The sequence below is a fragment of the Polypterus senegalus genome, chromosome 2, assembly GCF_016835505.1.
Source record: "Polypterus senegalus isolate Bchr_013 chromosome 2, ASM1683550v1, whole genome shotgun sequence".
NCBI lineage: Eukaryota > Metazoa > Chordata > Cladistia > Polypteriformes > Polypteridae > Polypterus > Polypterus senegalus.
The window spans coordinates 13,540,254-13,565,217 of NC_053155.1; the positions used below are offsets into that span (position 1 = coordinate 13,540,254).

At 37.6% G+C, this 24,964-nt stretch overlaps 1 protein-coding gene across 1 annotated transcript; it reads right to left on the minus strand.

Moving 5' to 3' along the window:
• Positions 1-1,208: 1,208 nt before the first annotated feature.
• Positions 1,209-22,966, minus strand: LOC120524174 (olfactory receptor 2AG2-like). The gene is made up of 4 exons (XM_039746054.1): positions 22,896-22,966; positions 22,335-22,777; positions 22,048-22,214; positions 1,209-1,499 (listed from the first exon to the last, which is right to left on the minus strand). Exons 1-4 carry the CDS (start codon positions 22,964-22,966, stop codon positions 1,209-1,211), a joined length of 972 nt encoding a protein of 323 aa, XP_039601988.1.
• Between the last annotated feature and the right edge of the window lie 1,998 nt (positions 22,967-24,964).

Genomic DNA, 24,964 nt, shown 5'->3' on the forward strand with positions numbered 1-24,964 from the left:
CAAGCACTTTAAAATTCTCCTCGATGCCCCATCATGCTATGTAGGGGAGCTACCTAAATGCATTTTCTAGAGCAGGTGACCTTGTACAGAAAGTGAATGAGAACATTTTTTTAATGGCGTGTCTTTTAAATGAATTCATACAGAGTCAGATGGTGTAGATAAGTTTTAGTATTGTCATTGTTATTTAAGTACGGTTTACATTATCCACCTCAATAGAAGGACAAGTGTCTGTGTGTGTCTGTACATCTGTGTGTCCACTTGTTTGCTATAGCTCTGTTATAACACTGCCAGTTGGAATGGGAATCATAAAAGCAATGCTAATTTCTGTGATGTGCCACCTGTTGGAGTGAAAAATATGATGCATTTTAATACTACATACATATAAAATGCCTTCCAATGCAGGGTGCACTGCAAACGTTAAAACGGATTAATCTACATTGATTAATTTGATTTCAACCCATCTTAGATGGGGAACACAGTAAGTATTTACATATTTTGTTGTTGTTAATATCTTGTTACAGAATATTTTAAACACAATATGTGCAGCAGTCCTAAGGCCTCAAATGCAGCGTTTCTCAACCTTTAAGTATTTGCGACCCGAGTTTTCATAACAGTTTTAATCGCGCCCCCTTAAAATTTTTTTGAAATGTAGATGCATATTTTATTATACCTATTTAACTTTTATCAACATGTATCTAACTCTGTATTTATTTTTCTAGAATCAGAATGTAGTTTAAGTTAATTTGTTTTGGTTTCAGCAGATTTTTTTTCATATTTTTGATTCTTGTTTTCACATCTTTGAGTCCCCCTTTTTGTTGCTTCGCCCCTAGGGGGGCCCGCCCCCAGGTTGAGAACCACTGCTCAACTGGAAGTGAGCTAAAGGGCCACCAGAAGTATTCCTGGGTTCAGTATAAAAGAATCACTGCTATAGGAGCCATTGTCAGCAGTTGGAGGACGAAGCTCGCTGGAGGCGGAAGGAGAAGAAGATGAAGAGAAGTGTTGTATTGCTTGTGTACTATGCTGTATTAATGGGAAACTAACTGCGAAGAGTTTCCCACTGCCAAAAAAAAGGCCTTTGTGTGTGCTAGACTTGTGCCTTGTGTTTGTTTGTGTTGGGTTTGGGGAGCTGGTCTGCCCCCTGGTGGTTACAATGTATACGCACAAAATATGAAAACTGGATGTAGCACCCTAAGTAAAATGAACAAATCTTAGCTTAAAGACAGTGAGATTCTAAGGGTCTTCATGACCATTTCAAAGTGACCCATAGAAATGGATTCCCTCAACATGCCAAAACGTGGAAGCGACAACAGGTTCCAAAATGCAGAAAGCAGTTCTGGAGGAGAACCATCCAAACCAGGTGTACTGCCAATAGTCATGGAGAGCAGTGCCTGCTTAATTTCAATTAGGGAGAACCGAGCATCTAAAAAGAAAGGCATCATCGTCTGAGTCAGAGGATAGGAAGGCCATTGAGAAATGACTTGATAGTGGAAGGTGGAGAGCTGGACAAATCAGAAAACAACACAGAGGAGTAGTCAAAAATGTCTTTATTAATTGCATGCAAATTGTTAGAGAAAGTGCCTGATTTAGTATGGTTTAAGGGGAAGGAGGCAAAGGAGGCAATTAGCTTGATTTTCCATGCAAGCTGTTTTGATGGTCTGGCTCCAAACCCATGAAAATGAGCTTGAGTACAATGAATTTGGAATTCATTTCTTTGAGACAATAAAGATTTAGAGAATCTATTCAATTAATACAAAGTGCATTGAAACTGTCACAATCATTTTGGCAATAAGGGTATATGAACTGTCACACACATGTGCCTTGGGAACAGCTTAAAGGCTCTGCCAGTGGTAATTCCCTGCCAGTCCACAAGGTGGCTCTATTTACTAATCCCTCTTCTCTTCCTTCCTCTGCAGACTGGATGATTGAGAGCCTTATTACCTCTGAAGTCACTTCCGGTGTTTGTTTCCCTGGACCCACCTCTTGCTCCCTGGCCTGTACTTAACCGGAAGTGTCGCCATCTTGGAGAAGTGACTTTGAGACTTGCATCTGTGAAGACGTCTTTTTCCCCTTTCTCAATGTGTTTAAACAATGTGTTTATATTCCATTATACAGAGTTTGCCTGCGGGTGCTCCAAATCTTTATGCATTTTTGTGTTTTTCACTGTGATACTGTATAATTGAAGACTTTCATAGTGTGACCACCAGGGGTGCGCCAGCTCCCCAAACACCCGACACAACAGGCACAGACACAAGGCTTTTATTCAGCTGTGGGAAACGCTTCTCCTTTGTTTCCTACCAAGGCAGCATAATACAATAATAAATAAATAAATGTACGATAATAATAATAAATACATCACACGATGCTTTCTCTCTCTCTCTGTCTCTTGTCCACCTCCACTCCTCTGTCATCCTGGGAAGAAATACTGCCCCTTGCAAGCTCTCTCCCCCGGTCCTTCCATCACAGAAGTATTCCTGTCGGGTAAGAGACCCTGCCATCCATCAAGATAGCAAAATGTTATTGTCAGATTTATAAGAGTCATATGAGTCATTTGGCACTACAATAAGCAAAAGAACAAGAGGGTAAACATGGCTAAACTGGGCACACAGTTCACTAACTGACTGCTGCTCCCTCAGTGCCTCCCTATCCCTTCAACGTTAATTAGAAACAAAAAGTTTACCACAGTGTAATAATAAAGTTGATGTGTAATTATTCACCTTCAGTGCCAAGAGCAGTGAGACCTCCAAGGAAAAAAAAGCTTAAATAGGAAAACCTCACAGCAGACGCCATCTCAGGCACAAGCCAAGTGCTGGGTTTACTCGCTAAATTATTCACTTATTTCAGAGTTTATATTAATGGCAATGGCAAAATAGCTTTGATGAGAAATTCAATTTTTATTTTTTTTTTCTTCAAATGCCACCAAAACGTATTTATCTGAATTGCAATTGAGTCACTTAGCACATGGCAGCATAACAGCACCTTTTTGTGTGAAGATTTAAAGAGAATTGCAGTCTACAACTTCACTGAAGACACCATGCAGGTAAATCAATCTCATTTTTCATGTGTTGTTATAGTGCTGTGGTCCAGAGTGTTCAGACCTCATTGCTACCTCTTACTGCAGGTTTGTGTCCCCACCGGGTCTCTCAGTTGGTCCATAATTGAGATCTTTAATTAGAACATAAGAAATGAGACAAACGAGAGGAGACCATTCAGTCCACCAAGCTTGATTGTTTACCTAATACCTCCAGTGTCTTTTATTTTGCATTCAGAAAAGTGCAGTAATGCCAGCTTTACATGTATGCAAAATAAAAGCTTAGTTTGCTTTGTTTTATTTTTATTTTGTGTGGAGTTTGCTTACTTAAATTTATCTGAATACGGACAACTAATATTGAGCAGGACAGCCACCGGGGTCTATTTCAGAAAGCAGCATTAGTTCAAAACCCTGTTAAAGTACAGTGAGTCGTGATTCACGGAAATCTGGCTAATTCTTTTCCAGAGAATATTGATTAAGCCAAACCTGTGCTTTCGGGAACAGATTAAGCCAGGATTATGTGACCCTGTGAAGCCAAAGGAGCAGATAAGTCGCTAATCCTGTTTTGTAAAACGGGCTTTCTGTTCCAGAAAGAAAGATTTGAAGAAATCCAACAACAACCAATGCTCTGAAACTAACCTGTAAAAGAGCAGGTCTAAATACTTCACATCCAGTCTGTCAGAAGTCTGTAAATGTCCTGTCAGAAATGCTGATCCCAGCTGCACTATTTAGGAAGAAGAAAAATAAAACTATGAAATGTCGAAAATTTCAAAGCCCTTCCTGAATGAACTGTCGACACAAAAGCACGATTGCTTCACCAAATTCTGCCCAGAAGAAAAAGTAATGAGACCAAGATGAGACGTCGTGGCATGCAAAAGGGAAGAGTCTGCATGAATGCTATCATTTTACATTGAGGCTTCATTATTTGTATGACATGTTCAGTGTCGCATATCCTGGCTCTGCGCTAACATCGATGCAAATCCTGGACATTTCCTGCCATTTTTTTTTTGGAAGTTTTACACACAATATTGGAGATGCCACACATAATGGCAAAGTGATCGCAAAACTGAGCTTCATTTTGAAGTGGAATCCGCTCACACACACACACACACACACATAATATATGCTCTGTCTTCCCAAGACAGAAATAAATAACCACCATCAAAGAGGAAATTTCAGTCTTAGGTATGGCAATCAAATTTAAGCATTTCTTCTTTTCTATCTTTTATTGAATTTATTAAAAGTAAGGATTGTTATGCTCCTTATAATCAAGTCAACCTTAACAAAACTAAATTCAAATCAACCCTCACCCGTGAGAAAGAGAGGAAGGCCAACAGCTTGAGTAAAATCTTTGAGGGTAGTAAAGAGGGAAAGGAGTCCTTTCCCCCCAATATAAATGCTTATTCTAAAATGATATTGATCAGATCCTATCAGGTTTTAAAAAAGTTTTGTACAGACCCTCTAAGTGAGAATTTGATTGGTTCCAATTTCAAACAGTATATAACATCAGTTACCGACTGAGTTAGAGTAGGAGAGATGTGATTCTTCCAGTTGAGCAAGTCTATGTGCTTGTAGTTTTATCCAGCAAGGGGTGCTAGCTCCCTTGTTGGAATGAATTCTTTTGTAATTGTGGCGTGTTACATAACCCAAAACTCTCTATATGTAATATAAAAAGGCAATACCCCTGCCCTAGTGATACGGCGGTAAGAATTCACATAGGAGAAATAACTTAATGACGGTTTACGCTGCATAACAGACGAAGGAAGCCATGACAAGAACCCAGTTCGGGAGTGGGGGCCCGATGTATACAGTATGCAGTTGAAAGCAGATAGCAGGGTTGCGACGCGTCAGGAGGAAGGCTGCTCTACGAGCCAATGAATGTCTGCAGCATCATGAATTGCATGTGTATGAAGCTGATTAGCATTTTGGGGTATTCACAAATGTACATTTACAGGGTGATTGTGCTTTGTAAAGGGTAAATTGTGTAGAAATGTGTGCATGCCAGGTTTTAGAAATCTAATGTTTTTGCCCTACACTTCTTTTTTTTGTGGGGCATGCACATATTTTCAAGCACAATTCCACATAAAATTCTATAAATGAGAGCCCCTGGTTCTCAAAAAGCTCTATCAAAATCAACAGTCCCACACACTCAATGCATTGTAAAGTTAATTTCAGCTCAGTGGCATTAAACAGAGTCTTACAATGTCAAATAAAAACTTTGAGAGTTAAGAAATTAATTTTACCCACAGCTATTAGGCTGTTGAATGAGAACAGGAAACTGGAATACATGTCCATCACAATTCACATAAGCTATTAAACTTCAACTTTTTTTAATTATATGTATTTGCATAGGTATGTATGTATGTTTAATATATTGTAAGTATAAATGCTGGTTGTTCTTTAAACTGTATTTCTTCTTCCTTGTCTTTTTGTATTCAAAACCCATGTCTATGTAAGTTTATTGATGCACAAACAAAATTAATTTCCCAATATAGGATAATAAAATCCAGTTGAGTTGAAATTTATTGGTTCATTGTTTTGTTTGCTTATTCTTGAAATGTCATATTGGTGTATCATCATAAATTGTATCGTCTAAGAGCTTGAAGTTACTGACAACAAAAAAATTGTGAATTTATTAAGAACTGGTAAACCTGTTTTGGCAGGTTTGAAAATTGTGTACACTTTGGATATTTATTTTGGTTCCCGAGATGTCTACACTTTGAAAGCTTATTTGTCAAGGCTTTGTTTTTATTAATTAGAATTTTATTTTGTTTTTTGAGAAGGATTAAAATGTTTTTCCGTTTCGCTATTTTTGAAGCCGCTATGGGCGGACAACGGGTTGTTAGAGGATCTCCTCCCTGACTCACGCCAAGAAGATTCACTTTAAAGTACAGTGCAGCGTAGAAACAGATTTGATCGACGAGCAATTGTGGTTAGTTAGTTGTAAATTTGACATTTTTAGTTTATACCTCTTTTGTCTTTTTGTCTATGTGTTCTACGTTTGATTTTATTTTTAGCCTTGTGAAAAACTTTTTTTGTTTTTGATTTGATTCTATTTAGAAACAGGGATCTCCTAGTTAACCGCTGTAAACTATTGCTCTTAAACATTCACCACCAGAAGATTATTAACCCTTACAGAAATGAAATACATGTAAAATATATTTTTTAAAATATATTACTACCTATATGAATATATTTTAAAATGTTATAAAGTACTTTAAGAATAAATAAATTAAAATATCCTCCAGTATACTGAAATGTATTGTAAAATATGTAAATCATTTGGTTTTTGTATATTGCAATATATTTCCCAAAATAAAAAAATATATATATTTGAATGTATAATATTATATATGTTTGGAAAAATTTTAGAAATTTGCCACAACATATTTCAAATATGCTGCAAATGCTAGTTATAATATACTGAACAATATAGAGTACAGTTTCTTTTTCAAGATAATTTCTGCAGTATATATATATATATATATAAACTAAATCATTCAACAGATATCTCCTAGGTCTTTCTGATACTGAGATTTGTTCTTCACCGAATCACACCTGTGACAAGACACAAATAATAACTGTATTATTAAGTGGGTTGATGTAAATAATAAGGATGTAAACTGAGGCCTGTCTACAATGGCGGAGTGACCGACTTGAACTACTTTAATGAGTTACGAGGAATTCAGAATAACTTGAACTCTGGACCTTCAACTTTTTCGACAGTTAGAATGATCAAATGAATAACCTGCCCATGGGTCGGGGCACCTACTGTATAATATTTCATGTCTAATACAAAATATATTTGGAAATTTGTTTGTTACAATATATTAAGGTAAATGTGTCTTTATTTATATTTCAGGTATAATCTTAAAAATACAGTATATATATATATATACTATATGATAGTTAAAGATATGCCAACATATTTTTGGGGTATTTTGATTTTATATACTTTGTTAATCCCTGAGGAGAAACTGCCTTTTCACATGACCTTTGGGGGTCGTAGTGCAGGGTCAGCCATTGTACAGATCCTTATCATGCAATATGTTTCATTTTTGTAAAAGAACAGTCGTGTGGTCCAAGGTATGAGGCTGTCAGGCTGCTTAGTGTTCTTGTAACTGGCATAACAGAAGGCTGACAAAAAAGACGCTCACCCATACAGCCACAGTCTCACAATTAGGAACAATTAGGACGCATTAGCTGACAATGTAATTTGTGAAAGAAGGACTGCATGTGTGGTTGAGGAACATGTAGAATTTACTGATAAAATCGAGACATCTGTAAGTATAGGTAATAAAATAATGGATGTGTTACCTCTCAAATAATAAAAAATGTTCCCAGATATTTGGGGGATAAACAAATTAATTTTAATTTCCTCTTTCCTTTTTTGCAGGAGTGAAGCTCTAGCTGGATATGAGCAACACCTCGGTGTCTTTAGAAGGGTTTGTGCTGCACTGTGCAATTGACGCTCAGCAGAAACGCTACACAACTCCCACCCTGATGATGATCTATTTGGTGACGCTGCTTGGAAACTTCTTGGTAATCCTCGTCATCATAACAAGCCATCATTTACAAAAACCAATGTTTATCTGCATTGCTATTTTAGCTGTAATCGATCTGATAAACAGTACCAACCTTATCCCAAAAATAGTAGCCGTTCTTTTGGAATCCACAGTTATTCCCTATGGAGCCTGCTTACTTCAGATGATTTTAGTATTATTTATGGAAGGAGTGGAATCGCTTCTCTTGGCTCTCATGGCGTGTGACCGTTTTGTTGCTGTTATTTTTCCACTTCGATATCCAACGCTTGTTACTAATAAAACAATTAGGAATGCTGTTATATTTTTCCACGGTGTTATGATGGTGTTTGTTGCACCATTAATAGTTTATTTCATGCAGTTTTCTTTTTGCAGATCTAATGTTGTGGATTATTGCTTCTGTGACTATATTACAGTAACTAAACTAGACTGCAATGAAGATCCCAAATATTTGATTCTTCTGCCCATTGCATCTATTCTTTTGGGTGCTTTCCCTTTTGCTTTCATTATTCTGTCTTACGTTATCATTGCTTATGTTGCTTTGAAAATGCCATCTGTTGATGGAAAGAGAAAAGTTTTTATTACGATTTGTACTCATTTGCTCGTCGTAGTCATGTTCAACCTCCCACTTCTAATCTCTTATGTACTGAGTGGAACAGGGGTGAAGCTCTCTACTGAGGCTTACAACACCATGGTAATCATAGCCAATATTGTTCCCCCGATGTTAAATCCGATAATATACAGCTTTAGAAACACGGAGATAAAAAGTAGCATATACAACCTTTTTATAGGGAAAAAAACAATCTCTGAAATCAATCACCATTAGAAATGCAAGGGTACGTCCTCTTGGCTGTCACTGAAAACTTTTAGACAATCTAATTAAACAGTATTGAATTTGTCATATTAAAAATTCACCTAAACTAAAAGAAAAGGTACTAGGGCTGTGATTATATCCTAAATTAATTTTGAAAAGGATTGATTGTTAACTGAAGTCTAAAGGGGTGACTGGTAGAGGAAATGTTAGAAGAAAGCAGAATCCAAACCAGAAACCAGCCCAATCTTTCAAATAAGCCAAATTGTTAATCAAAAAACCAAAATGAAGAAAGTCAAAGCAATAAACAAGGACCAGAAAGCCAGAATACCAAAAATAATTCACACACAAAAGTTTTTATTTTTAAATATCCATGAACTTGGATAATGAATGATGCATTGCTTTATATATCATTGCATTTCTTATTTTAATTATGCTATTTCTGGAAATGTGTCACTGTGACACAACAAAGGCAACTACACATGACAACAGAAGTTTATTTTTGTATAGTCTAATATCACACAAGGAATGCCTCAATGGGCTTTAACAAGTTCTGGTTTTTGACAGCCTCCCCAGCTTTTACTCTCAAAGAACACAACCCTTATAAATGGAAGAAATCTTGAGAACGGAAATTCAGAGAGAGACCCCCTTCCATGTAGGATGGGAGTCAAAAATTGCATAAATACAAAACATAAAACAGAACACAGAGCTAGATGCCTAATCTATCATGGCCACCTCAGGAATATGATACAACAACACAAACTATAAGACAGCAAGCAAAAATAGATGATACCATTCACTAAATGCAGAACTATAATATACTGTATAAAGACAGAGATTTGTTCAAATACATCAAACACAAAGTAAAAACTAATTAATATAAATGAAAAACAACGTCATCTGTCCATCAGCTAATTCTTCAACCACAGCCAGATTGTCGAAAAGGAGTCAGAGAAGCCAGACCCAGTCAGAGATCTGGAGACCTCGGCCAACAAGCCTCCTCCCCCTATTGGATATTCTACAGCTAAGTCAGTGCTGGTTCAACCAATCAGATGAATGGTCTCTTCTACTTGGTGATTCCAGCACTCATTTAACTGAGATTAAAAAGGGTATATAAACTTAAATAACTTGGTTAGACATGGTGGATTAGAGTGAAGTACACCACAGAATCCAAGCAGGCTAGAACAATTGGAAAAAAAACGTTTGGTGTGTGACGTGATAAAAGGATAAGTGTTACAGTGAAGGAACAAGTCTACAAGACGGTGATCAGACCTGTGATGATCTATGGAGCTAAAACTTGGCCTGCGAAGAGGATCCAAGAGAGAAAGCTAGAAGAAACTGATATGAAGATGTTGAGATGACTGTGTGGAGTGACAAAAAATGAGAAAGAATCAAACACAAGAGGGCCTTCTGAATATCAGTCACAATGTCCCACCTGATGTGATTCCAGATATTATAACTACATTTGTGGGTGTTACTACTTTATTGATCACAGCTTCCACGTCCTGTCATCACTGCAAAAGACGTCTGCAGCTTATTCAAAAAGCAAAATATTACAAAAGCTGCAGGCCCGGACCTTTTTTCCCATTCTAAACACAGGCACAGTGCAGACCAGTTGTCTATGGGATTTGCAGACATTTTCAACCAGTCTCTGGATCTGTGTTCACTGTTCCTGCCTGCTTCAAGATCGCCACCATCATTTCAGTAGCAAAAAAAATCAAAGGTCACAGGCCTAAATGACTACAGACAGTAGCGCTAACCTCTGTGGTAATGAAGACCTTTAAACGACTTACTCTGAATTACCTCAAGAATGCTGCAGAAGACGTTCTGGACCCATTTCAGTTATCATGCAAAGCCAACTGGTCTGTGGATGACTCAGAGAATTTAGATATGAGCTTTACTTATCAACACTTTAATAAGCCAAGGGCAAGGATCTTGTTTGCGGACTTTAGGTCTGCAGAGGGGACTGGGTGTTCTCATGGTCTGGAATCCCTGCAGATTTTATTTTTATCTCCAGCTGTCTGGAGTTTTTTTTGTTTTTTTCTATCCTCCCTGGCCATCGGACCTTACTCTTATTCTATGTTAATTAATGTTGACTTATTTTTCTTACTGTGTCTTTTATTTTTCTATTCATTATGTAAAGCACTTTGAGCTACATTTTTTGTATGAAAATGTGCTATAGAAATAAATGTTGTTGTTGTTGCTTTCAATACAATCATCCCAGAGTTCATAGATAAGAAACTCACCCAGTTAAACCTACCCAGTTCAATCTGCCATTCTTACAGATAGGAAACAAAATGTGCGGCAGGGCACACACATGTCTGAACCATTAACCCTTGGTACTGGCATGCCGTAGGGATGTGTCCGTTTCCCCCTGCTCTTCTCACTTTATAGAACTGACTGAGCCTCTGGCGATTTGTCTGTCAAACATCTTAAATTTGTAGATGACATAACATTAATAGGCCTCATTTCAAACAAAGATGTGTCCATAAGCAGACAAAAGGTGGAAAATCTGACATTGTGGTGCAGCTATAAACAATTGGTCCTTAACATTCAAAAATATTCAGGAGATGATCATAGATTTCAGAAAAACAGTCACCTGCTCACCTATCAAATGGCTCAGTCATTGGTATGACAGAATCATTTAAGTTTCTGGCCACATCTTAAGTGGAACAATAACATCACATGAATTACTATGAAAGCCCATCAGAGAATGTTCTTTTTTGTATCAGCTGAGGAAATTCAATCTCCCTTAATCAATACTGGTCCAGTTCTCCATAGCCAACATCGAGTCCATCTGTACCTCATCTATAACTTTCTGGTTTTGGTTCTGCCGCACATCATCAGAGCCTATGAGAAGATTGTTGGCTGTAACTTACCTCACATTCAAGGCCTGTCTGAGTCCAGGGTAAGGAAGAGGGCCACAAAGATCATTGATGATCTGACTCAACCAGGGCATCACCTGTCCCAACGACTTTCCTCCAACAAACGTCTACGAGCGGTGAAAGCTAAAACAACACGTCACGTCAACAGTGCAGTAAATCTAACTAATAAGGGCTGAGCTTCTGCTCAGTATCAAAGGAGACCTGCACACCGGACAACCAGGACATTTTAATAATCCTACTATCTCTTTATTTTTCTATTGCCCTTATATGATTGCATCATATTTTATCATTTTATATTTTTTTTCTTTATCATCATATTATCATATTTATCTTTTGCATTCTGTGTTGTCCTTGTATGTTACACCAAAACTATCAAGACAAATTCCTAGGACGCATTAGTGTACCTGGCAAGTAAAGTAAATTCTGATTCTATAAAACAGTTACAAATGAAATGATAAAGAGAAGGTGAGCGCAAAGGAATACTCCACCAAAAAATTCAATGTTTTCATATATTGCTTACCCCATGTGGGTGGAGTATTTCTTTAAGCACTAAGCCTGCAAATTAAGAAAAGACCCCAAAACAAAAGTTTTACTTTGAATTTATGCAAGTTAACATTGTTGTTTCTAAATGTTGAATGTTTTGGGAAAAAGAACAGTAAACTGGCATGTTTTGAAAAGTAACCATATAATAAATATATGGAAACTGGGAGGGAAAAAAGAATCTGTATCTAAATAAAATGATTAAAACAAAATAAAATCAGTTATGGACAGCTCATACTGATGGTCAGTAGATGATATGTCACCCAGTTTCTCATTGAATCTGACATATTTTAAATTCACTCTTTTTATCTAATGGGCACACAACCAGAAAAGAATTAAAAAGAGTGACTGGAATCTGCCCTTGAGTGAAAGAGGGGTTATCTCATGGGTCTAACAGAAACAAAATTCTTTTTTATATATCTGTCATTATGTTTTTAATAAATTAAACAAACCAAAGGTTGACCAAAAAAAAAAGGCTGGAATTTAGACCAGGGACCTCAAGTATAAATGGTGTGTACGCACAAAAATGTTCCGTACTCTCGTTTCCACGCTTAAATCGGCATAAGGCCACACACATTTTCACGCTAGCTCAAACCCTGCTGTACGTAAGTTTTCTGCTCGGTTTTGCAGATTGGTGGCACCCAGCGTCAAAGCAGTGCTTTTGTTCCAGTGTGGTTTCCCTTTCTTTTTTAGATCCAGATCCCTGACGCGGCTTTATCAAATGCACTGAAATTAACCGCATATTGTTTATTAGTTTAATACATCTGATTGTAATTAACCTGTAACCATATAATGGTCCATAGAATGGCCAAACTATTCCAAATACCATAGCTGCTTTAGCGTTGTTACTTTCATTGCACCTTCTTCTTCTTTCAGCTGCTCCTGTTAGGGGTTGCCACAGTGAATCATCTTTTTCCATATTACTCTCGCTGCACCACTCAGAGTATTTATATCACTGTATCTGAGTGTGAATCACAGATCTACAGCAGCTGATCAGAAAGAGAATTATCAGTATACAGCATCAAGCACACTCTGCCTCAGCCATGCTGTCTATTTGAACTGCACTCATACGACAAAAGTTTCAGAGCCTTTCCTGTATGGACCTCGCGGTTCAGAAACAGTTTCATCCCAAGAACTCTAAATGCACTCAATCAGTCCATCAAGTGCTCCTTGTAGAACTGTTTGTACCTATAAGTACAATTACCTCACTGTAACCTTGCGATACAGTTACAATATTGCACAACCTGAGCCACTTTATAAAGCGTGTATTTACATATAACGATTTCATTTTTAAGATGAAATGCAGCAAAACGTTTATTACATTATACAGATAAAATGTTAACATCATTTAAATAATCTATATTTTTAATAATTAAACATGTGAGGACATGGTGTCGCAGTACTAGCAACGAGCTGGCATCCCATTCAGGGATTGTTCCTGCCCTACGCTGTATTCTTGCTGGGACTGGCGTGACACTGGAAGGATAGATGGATAGAATAATTAACCATTATGAAGATATTTCGATGTTCCTTAAAGGTTTTGAAGAATCGCTGTTCTCAGCTTACAGATGGCTTGACATTAATTACAGAGCTGATTGTGTGGCAATTGGGTACTTGGAGAAAGAAAAGGAAGGACAGGAATTGGGGGTTAGTACGTTTGAAAGAGACAGTACTGCTGCAATAAATGAGCATCTTGCGGGAGGCAGGAACAATCTCTGGATAGGGTGCCAGTTCGTCACTATCACTGTGCCACCGTGTTCCCATGTTTAATAACATGCTTTAACTCCTCCCATCATGAAAATGATATCAAGTATACATCTCAGTATTTAAATTATTCAGAAAGCTGTAATATCACATTTAAGAAGCACGTAGTGATTCACACATATAGAGCACATAGAAGAACACATACAAAACAAAGCATTTAATGTGCTACTTTAGTCACGATGTTATTTGAGAAACTAGTAAATTAAATGATTTTAAGATTAAGTTTATGATGTTCTACTTTAATGACAAAATAAACTACGTGATTAAAGTGGAAATTTCAAGATTAAAGTTCTGTGCTTTTTTTTTCCCACTGTGTGCCTATTTTTTTTTCTTTTCTCTGTACCCTTATAAGCTTCCATATGACACTCAGACGGTGGACTACGACTCGCCTTTTCATGGCGACTTTGATATCTGACCACTTCTTATTTATTTCGGACACTTTGCAACTTTCTGAACTTTCAAGTTTCTCCAACACTCTATGTCACTCAATAAACTTCCTTTTGTTGTTTATACCACTGTTTAAACCAACAAATAGTAAGTTTTTTCTTGCCTCCACTTGGTAATTGATGAAATTCTTCTATTTTCCCTGTGATTTTGCCATTGTCTTTTCACAGAACGCCGAGCTTAAGGGCTATTTATTTGATCTGCATATTCAAAGAAGCATAATTCTGGGAGGAGTTTGGGAGTGGCAGTAGGCACGTACACGTGCATTACTTTTCACGCTGACCGGGATTTATGTAGCGGAATGTGGAAGTTGGCGTTCACACAGATTTATGCATCTGGATTTTTTTATGTGTACGAACATTTCTGCTTTTGTCCATACGCCATGTTTTAGTGTGAATTCTACGCACGCCGTTATGCATGAGGCCCCAGGATATAAAGGATTAAACGCATTCGCCATGTCATTGCCTTATGAATACTGGTAATAAATGTATATAGGGATTTTTCCCCACATCACCCCTACACACACACACACACATTCTGTACTACAGTTACTGTACATCAACATGCTTTCAAATCTCTAAGGAAGACCCATAACAAGCGTACACTGCAAGGAGTAACAACAGTTCTTTTTCACTACTTCAGCCACTGCAGAAAATGGTTCAGAAGACATCGAAAATCGAGAACATCATTTAAACAGAAACACATAACCAGAGCCAGAATATTAAAACCAGAGATTGACAAACAAATGTCTTTGGGTGAGTCCCATTGTTGACAAGCAGAAAGTGTATGAACGCTGACCCTTATAGCTGTGACTTGATGGTGTCACGCATCGTAACACTTCCACTTGAGCCTGCATAACAATGGCATAGCAACCAATCAACAAAAATATTGCAGTAGGACAGACGTTAGTAATTTTCAACATTGTGAAAAAAAAAAATCAGGCACAAAAATAAAGTTGAACATGAAGTTCCTTGACCTTTAAAATCCCTGAAAAGAGGTCTGGATGATTTTTTTACCCGCCAAGGAAAAATTATAAAAACAAAATCCTAATCATGAAAGATTTGCTTGTTCAGCATTTTGACTTGGTTCTGGTATTCACTTGAATGAACAAATTTTCTCTTGACTTTGGGTCACAGATGCAATCTTCTCCCAGTCCTCATTTATGAGGGATGCTCAAAAAGTTTACGCATTTTTATATTTTCGTTTCAAATGGTGAAGGCGGGAGGAGTATTAATTGGGCATTAAAAAGTTCAATGCTGGGAAAATTGCATCACAAACAAAAGTGACTATGTAGAAAAGTTATCTAATTTGTTTTTCAAATTCTTAATAAATAGAGTTTAAAAAAGTGTGGAAACTTTTTGAACGTCCCTCATATTTAGTCCGCTTTGGGACAGACTTTATTTCACGTCAGGGCCAAACGCTTCCTTGGTACATCTGTTAGTTAGTTATGGATATGTAACAAGACCTTCATTAATGTTTTGTTTAATCTTAATCAGAGTTTAAAAGTACCAGTGTTACTAAGCACACAAACAAACAATTAATTAATCACTGTCTGTATAGTTCAAAAATCAACAAGGGACACCCCAGTATGAATACCATCCTACAAACAGCTTTGTCATGTGCTACGAGTTCATAGAGTGAAGAGGAGTTGTGGCGTGCCACATGGGTTTGGTTCTGTCTGTGAAAAATGGGTCACATGACAGACTGGCAAAAATATGTTATTGCGTTCGGTTATGCCAAAAGACATAGTTGTCAACTTTGCGGGTGTTTTAACGGGTCTTCCAGCAATGGCGTGCATCATATTCAAACCCCTAATTGTTGACATAACTTCAGTTAAGAAATAGTGTTTACATTAATTTAATTTGAATAAAAGTTTGCTTTTTCCAGTGATCTCTCAAGCACACAATATTAGACTGGACACCTTCCCATTTATCTTAGCAAATTTATTTAAATACCTAGAGGTAAATATCACAAGTAAATATAAAGTTCTTTTTCAACAAAATTTTGCTTTCTGCATGGAAAAAATTAAACGAGATGTGAATAGATCCATCTCACACTAGCAGATAGAATCAACTCTTGCCAAGCCTCTTTATCTGTTTCAAACACTCCCCATATATATTAACAAATCCTTTTTTTAAGAAATTAGATTCAATCATAATTTGGAATTCTAAACATCCACGCATCCAAAGGGCGACTCTACTACTACGAAAGGGGCATGGCACTACCTAACTTTCAATTTTATTACTGAGCGAAAAATATACAGGCCATAAAGACCTGGGGCCTCATGTATAACGCCGTGCGTAGAATTCGCACTATAACATGACGTAAGCACAAAAGCCGAAATCTGCTTATGCACAGAAAAATCCAGATGTAGGAATCTGTGCGTACTCCAACTTCCAAGTTCTTCCACTCCATAAATCCCGGTCAGCGTGAAAACTAATGCACATGCACGCGCCTCCTGTCCCGCCCCAATTCCTCCCAGAGTTACACCTCTTTGAATATGCAAATCAATATAAATAGCCCTTAAGCTCAGCGTTCTGTGAAAAGACAATGGGAAAAACACAGGGGAAAATATAAGAATTTCAGCGAATAACAAGTGGAGGCAAAGAAAAACATACTATTTGTTGATTTAAACAGTGGTATAAACAACAAAAGGAAGCCGATCGACTGACATAGCGTGTTGGAGAAACTCGAAAGCTCAAGTTCACAAATTCGCACAGTGCCCAAAATAAAAAAGAAGTTGTCACATATCAAAGTCGCCGTGAAAAGACGAGTTGTAGCCCACCGTCTGAGCTTATTAGGGTACAGACAAAAAAAATAGGCACACAGTGGGAAAAAAGCACGAAATGTCAACTTTAACCTCGAAATTTCCACTTTAATCACGTAGTTTATTTTATCATTAAAGTAGAACATCATAAACTTCATCTTAAATTCATTTAATTTACTAGTTTCTCAAATCCCATTGTAACTAAAGTAGCATGTTAAATGCTTTGTTTTGCATTTGATCTTCAGTGTGCTCTATATGTGTGAATCACTACATGCTACCGTTCTTTCTCTTTCTCCAACAGGACACAGAATCCATTACATTCGTGATATTACAGCTCTCGGAATAATTGAAATACTGAGATGTATATGTGATGTCATTTTCATGATGATTGGAATGAAAGCATGTTATTAAACATGGGAACACGATGGCGCAGTGATTGGTCATGTCTCACACAAGATGCTGCTGCGCCATGCGCGACCTTCGATGAAATGATTTATTGTAGCAGTACTGCCTCTTTCAAACGTACTACTCTTCAATTCCTGTCCTTACTTTTCTTTCCCCAAATACCCAATCGCCACACAATCTGCTTTGTAATAGATGTTAAGCCATCTGTAAGCTTACAACGACAATTCTTCAAAACTTTTAAGGAACATTGAAATATCTTCATAGTACGTGTTTAATTATTCTATCCATCTATCCTTCCAGTGTCACGCCAGCCTCAGCAAATATACACCGCAAGGCAGGAATAATACGTGAACTTGCTAGCACTGCGGCACCGTGTCCTCACATGTTTAATTATTAACAATACAGATTATTTAAATTAAGTTAAAGTTTTATCTGTATAATATAATCAACACATTTTGCTTCATTCCATCTTAAAAATGATATTATCATCATATGTAAATACGCGCTTTATAAAGTGGCGCAGTAGTTGTGTAATATTATAACTGTAGTGCAAGTTTACAGTGAGGTAATTGTACTTATAAGTACAAACAGTTCTACAAGGAGCAATTGATTGAGTGCATTTATAGTTCTTGGGATGAAACTGTTTCTGAACCGCGAAGTCCGTACAGGAAAGGATTTGAAACGTTTTGCTGTGGCTGAGGCAGCGTGTGCCTGATGCTGTATACCGATAATTCTCTTTCCGATCAGCTGATGCTATAAATTCCCCACTCAGATACAGTGATATAAATACTCCGAGTGGTGCAGTGAGAGAAATATGGAAAAAGATGATATGCTGTGGCAACCCTTAAAAGGAGCAGCTGAAAGAAGAAGAAGAAGATGGTGCAGTGAGAGTAACAACGCTAAATCAGTTATGGTATTTGCAATACTATGGCTATTCCCTGGACCATTATATTGTTACAGGTAATCTACAATCAGATGTATTACACTAATAAACAATATGCGGTTAGTTTTAGTGTATTTATAAAGCCGCATCAGAAATGTGGTTCTAAGAAATAAAGGGTAACCACACAGGAACAGTAGCACTGCTTTGACGCTGGGTGCTGCCAGTCTGCAAAACCGAGCGGAGAACTTGCGTACGACATGGTATGAGGTACCGTGGAAAAGTGCGTGGCTTTACGCCAAGTGTAGGTTTTATACATCGCGATTTGAATGTGGAAAAGTTCTTATGCAACATTTCTGTGCGTACGCACCGTTCATACATGAGGCCCCTGGACATCGACATGAATTGATGAATATACACAAGCCTGACCTGCAATAGAAATAAAATCTTGCAGTACTTTTTTATATTCCCTCTCTGCCCCAGTAAGTACAAAAAATGTCTGAGATTAAAATGCTCCGAAACATATACATTGATAATGTTTTTGCATTCTACAAACAATTGCGCTTCAAATTTAACTTCTGATCAACACAATTTTCCACTACTTTCAAATTAGAAACTTTGAAAAAATGAACCTGCTCAATTTTCCTTACCTCCCACCCATTTCTATTCCAGAAGAAGTATTGATCAGTCAGATAGCATTTCAACAATTTATAAAAAACATTTTAAAGTCTCTTTGTTTCAAAAGGGCACAATGGAAAAAGGATCTTTCACTTAACATTTCAGAAAAGGAGTGGAAGGCAACCATGCCCAAAAAACACTCTACCTCCATATGCACAAATCACTCAATTACTTTGAATCTTCTATCGAGCGCATTTATTTTGATTTAAACTATCCAAAATGTTTCCAGGGCAAGATTTAACCCTGTGAACGTTGTAATCGAGCTCCAGCCTCATTGGGCCACATTTTTAGGGCGTGCAACAAATTAACATCATTCAGGACAAAAATCTTTGAATGCGTATCAGACAGCCTTGGTGTCATAATCCCTCCTAATCCATTAATAGCTGGATTTGATGGGCTCCAAGAAGGGCTAAAAAGTGGAGAAGGACAGACAAATCATAATTGCCTTTACCGCGCTATTAGCATGTAGACTTATCTTGCTCAACAGGAAGAATACCAACCCATCACCTTTAAGTCAGTAGGTAACTGATGTTGAATACTATTTGAAATTGGAAAAAAATGATCACTCAGAGGATCTGTTCAAAACTTTTTAAAATTATGACAGGATCTAATCAATAACAATTCAGAATGATCTTCTATATCAGGGAAAAGGAGACTCTTCCTTCCGTGCTTCTTCAAAGATTTGCTTTGTCGTCTGGCTATCCTCTCTTTCTTTCTTTTGGGAGGGGGTTCAATTTTGTTTTTGTTAATTTTGATTTGATTGTATTGTTATTTGCTTTTAATTAAAATAAATAAAAAATATTAAAGATGGTGCTTACAGATAGGAACTGTTTGGCATGTGTTACACATTGTGACAGCAAACTAATCCTGCAAGTGTCCTGACTTTTTGTTGATTACTTACACACCATCTGCTTATGTAAAAGTGATATTCATACAAACAGTGTTACCCTTTGTGTTTCATCTCTGGAGTGAACACAGAATGGCCATCCCAGTCTTCCAAGATGATAGTTGTCATGTGCACAGGACTGGAACTGTGTGTTGAAGAACACGAAGACCATTCTGACTGGCCCACAAAATTCCTGAATTTAAATCTCATAGAAAATTTGTGTGACTGCTTTGAGCAATGAGTGAAACAATGACGGACCCATCAGATTAATCTCTCCCAACTGCGGGATTTGATGCTTGAATAGTGGATGAAAATTAATGTCGTCTACATCCACATACTGATGGCATCCATGCCAGATCGAGCAGCAGCAGTTCTTTGGTCTCACAGAGGGATTGCATGCTATTAGGTATGATTTAGCCAGGGGTAACTTGTCTTTTTTGTCTGATGGGCTTAAAAAATAAGGGCAGCCTACAGCTGATCCATTAGTCACTTACTGATATGTAACAAGACATTTAAGATAAGATAAGAAAAGATTTCTTTATTGTCATTGCATAACAAATACAATGAGACTTTGGTACACTAATTGAAACGATGCTGAAAACTACACTTAAAAAAAACCACTTTTAATATTTCATACATTACACAATTATCAGCATATGCAAGTTAAGAATAAATAAGTAAATAAATAAATAAAGATGACAATGACATTTCACAATTATGTCTATAAAGTGTATGATTTCAGTGCAGAATTTAGTGTAGTAATCGCCTGGGGGTAGAATCTATTCATCAGTCTCGTGATCCGTGCTCTAATGATCCTGTATCTCTTCCCTGAGGGGAGAGGTTCAAATAGTTTTTGTGATTGATGATACAAGTCCTTTAAGATTCTGGATGTCTTCCACAGACATCGAGAGGTGTAGATGTCTTCCAAGGTAAGTTGTGTTGGTAATTTTCTGTGCTGTTTTTATGATGAACATTTTATCAGCTGCTGGGGGAGGTGAGAAAGAGAGCAAGCTATTTTTAATCTATCCTTTTCATCCTCACAATAGTAAGTGCCTGCACAACAATAGGCTTCATAGCCATAACTCCTGGCAATATTGGAAATTAAGGTTAAAGCTATCATATGTAATAATGTACAACCTTAATTTAAGATTATAAAATGACAACAAAGGATCAGAAGCAATGCCTCTATGACCAAATAGTAAACTTTGTGAGCTGGAATGTCAAAGGTCTCAATCATAAACTAAAGAGGAAGAAATTATTCTCTCACCTAACAGGTCTAAATGCCAAGATAGTTTTTTACAGCAGGCTCACTTAATCAACAAGGATCAGTTTTGTTTGCAAAGAGACATTAATGGCCAAATATTCCACTCCAGCTATACAAAGAAAACTAGAGGTGTGGGAATCTTAATTCACAGAACAATATCATTTGTAATGTCAGGTGTAGTATCAGATCTTGAAGGCCGATATGTGATGGTTATGGGCAATTTATTTAATTGTAAAATGAGACTTCATCCAAAAAAGTATTTACATCCATTCCTAACTTGAACACTCACAAAATTATAATGACTGGAGACTTTGTATTTTAAATTCTGACCTGGATATGTCTTCAGCTATAGGGGTAACAACATCCCCTGTGACAACTGATCGTAATTTATCAGACTCATGGAGATTACTAAATCTATACTTAAGAGCATATTCCTTCTTCTCAACAGTCATTGTTACTCAAGAATTGATTATTTCTTTAAAGATAACAATTTCTTTCCCACGATCAAATCTTACAAATATAATGCTAATGTAATCTCCGACCATGCCCCTCTGATCATAGAACTCACATCACTATGCCCCACATACTCATCTTGCAGCTGGCAAGATTTGCTTTGTTGCCTGGCCTTCCTCTCTTTCTCATGGGTGGGGGTTGATTTGAATTTAGTTTTATTAAGTTTGACTTGATTGTATGGAATATTACATGCTTTTAATAAATTCAATAAAAGATTAAAAAAAAAAAGAGAAATCATATGGGAGAATAGTCTCTTTCATAACTAACAGGAATGACTAACATTTTTAAAATACTCTAAGACAAATGTTGTATGTATTCTATTGACATTAATGCCACAGTAAATATACAGAGGTACTGTAATACAGCGTATGGGTCTCACTGTTCATAAATCACAAATATGAAATCTCTGGAATGTGTGGCACATTTTATGCAGATTTCTTAAAAAGTTTCAGGATGCTGCTTCTGATCTCCTTGTTTCTAAAACTGTATATCAGGGGGTTGAACATTGGTGGCACGATATTTGCTACAATTATCAAGGTGTTGTATGCTTCAGTGGACAGCTTCACTCCTACGCCAGTTAACATATGGGAGATTAAAAGGGGAGTATTGAACAGTCCCACCACCAGCAGATGAGTGGTTACCGTATTCAGAGTCTTCCTCTTTCCATCAACAGATGAGATCTTCAGAGCAGCATAAGCAATCCTTGCATAGGAAAGTAAAACAAATGCAATTGGAAAAACACCAAACACAAAAGAAGCGATTGACAAAATGACAAAGTATTTAGGATTTTCATTGCAGGCTATTTTACCTAGTGATGAATAGTCACAAAAGCAATAATTTAGAATATTAGTTTTACAAAAAGAAAGCTCTGTGATTAAAACTAAATGAGTTACAATAAAAGCAGTTGGAACAATATGTAGTAATGTACTAGCGGCCCAGACGGTTCTTTTTGTGATGAGTGTAGAATATCGCAGTGGATGAACAACTGCCACATAGCGGTCACACGCCATGAAAGCCAAAAGAAAGGATTCCACTGCCCCTAAATATAACACCAAAAGCAGCTGAAGCAAGCAAGGTCCGTAAGGAATAGCCACCCAGTCTAAAAGGACAGCAATAAGTTTGGGAGTAATATTTGTGCTGCCAACCAAGTCGATTACAGCTAAAGTAGCAATGCCAACATACATGGGCTTCTGCAAATGAGGATGCATTGCTATGACCAGAATTACCAGGAAATTCCCACACAGCGTCACCAAGTAGACCATCGTGAGGATAGCAATTGCGTAGTTTTTCTTCTGGGAATCAATTGTACAAAGCAGAACAAACTCTGATGCAGACATCGAGGTCTGATTCATGCCCAGACTGTCACTTCTCCTGAAAGAAAAAAAAAAAAATAGAGATAAGGCTCAGATTCTTGAGTTTGGAAATTTTACCAGCAGACAGCTTATCATTGGCCTTAAATGTTCTTATACTGTAGAGTGGTCAATGTTACTTGAAAATGTCATTAGATTTATTCATGGCTGTTCTGTTGTAGATAGGTGTAGCACTCTTGTAAGCCCCCATGTTCACCCAGAATAATAATATAGAAGACACTTCAAACAGACATAATAATTGTACAAAACAAAAATGCAGTACAATCTAAACAAAAAAAAAAAACAAAACATTGCTGCATCCCTTCATCTTCCTGAGTCTCTGGTGGTGTGATTTCTCACTTGCTCACCTACCATGAACCCACCTAGCACTCTTTTTCTGTATCGTTACCGCTCTTGCACACTTACTTACACAACCCTGGCCTCTTCCTACCACCATTGCATTTTTAATCAAAACTGTCCTCTCAGACTCAAACATTGCTTTGCACTAAGGTTGTATGAACAACATCCTGCGATCATTTCTTAAGAAGCCCTAAAAACAGTTCCAAACTACAGGAGCATCCTGCTAAAACTCCTTGTTGATATGGCAAAAAGTGTGAATCAAGAGAACAGGCCAGGACCTTCACTAGCCTTCCTTACAGATGGAGAGCCTGACTCCAAATACCATTAGCAAGCATTGGTTAACTTCTTTTTCTTCTTTCGGCTGCTTGTGTTAGGGGTTGCCACAGCAGATCATCTTCTTCCATATTGTTCTGTCTTCTGCATCTTGCTCTGTTACATCCACCATCTGCATGTCCTCTCTCACCACATCCATAAACCTTCTCTTAGGCCTTCCTCTTCTCCCCTTACCAGGCAGCACTATTGTTAACATTATTTTCCCAATATACCCAGCATTTCTCCTTAGTACATGTCCAAACCAACGCAATCTCACCTCTCTGACTTTATCTCTCAACCATCCAACTTGTGCTGACCCTCTAATGTACTCATTTCTAATCCTGTCCATCCTCGTCACACCCAATGCACATCTTAACATTTTTAACTCTGCCACCTCCAGCTCTGTCTCCTACTTTGTGGTCAGTGCCACCGTCTCCAACACATACAACATAGTTGGTCTCACTACTGTCCTGTAGACCTTCCCTTTCACTCTTGCTGATACCCATCTGTCACAAATCACTCCTAACACTCTTCTCCACCCTGCCAGCATTCTCTTTTTCACCTCTTTTCCACAATCCCCATTACACTGTACTGTTGATCCCAAGTATTTATACTCATCCACCTTCTCCAACTCTACTCCCTGCATTCTCACCATTCCACTGACCTCCCTCTCATTCACACAAATGTATTCTGTCTTGGTGGTCCTACTGACCTTCATTCCTCTCATCTCTAGAGCATATCTCCACCTCTCCAGGGTCTTCTCAACGTGCTCCCTACTATCGCTACAGATCACAATGTCATCAGCAGACATCATAGTCCATGGGGACTCCTGTCTAATCTCATGTGTCATCCTGTCCATCACCACTGCAAATAAGAAAGGGCTCAGAGCCGATCCCTGATGTAATCCCACCTCCACATTGGCCTAAAATAGGGCCCTGGTTTTAAGGTTCCATCACAGGATGGCAAAAAAGGGTGAAGCAAGCAAACAGGGTGAGACCTTCACTAACTTTCCTTAGAGATAGACAGCCTGACTCCAAATACCACAGGCAGGCCTGGCTTTCACAGGCCTAAAATGGGGCCCTGGTTTTAATGGTCAAAATATACTTCTAAATTTTCCACAACATACCCCACAAGGGAGAGGAACCATCAAACCTCTGGCATGAGAGACAAATTCAATACAAAAATATTTATAAGCAAAGAAATTTACAAATATAAAAAACAATGGCAGAAAAAGAGTTTGTCTAAGCAGGCAGCTCAAAGAAGACAAGTCCCAATATGGAATCCAATGACTAAAATCAAAAACAGGGAAAAAAAAGAATCAAGAAACCAAAAAATCAGTACTTACTATGAATGTACTCTCTGAATGTCACTGAACCACTGAATGACCAATTCCTCAGGATCAAATATATAAAGACTGAGGGTGGTCCTTCAGCAGTGATGTCAGGGTGTCTCCGGCTCTTGGGGTTCCACCCAAAAAAATACAGGGCACATATACACTCACCTAAAGGATTATTAGGAACACCATACTAATACGGTG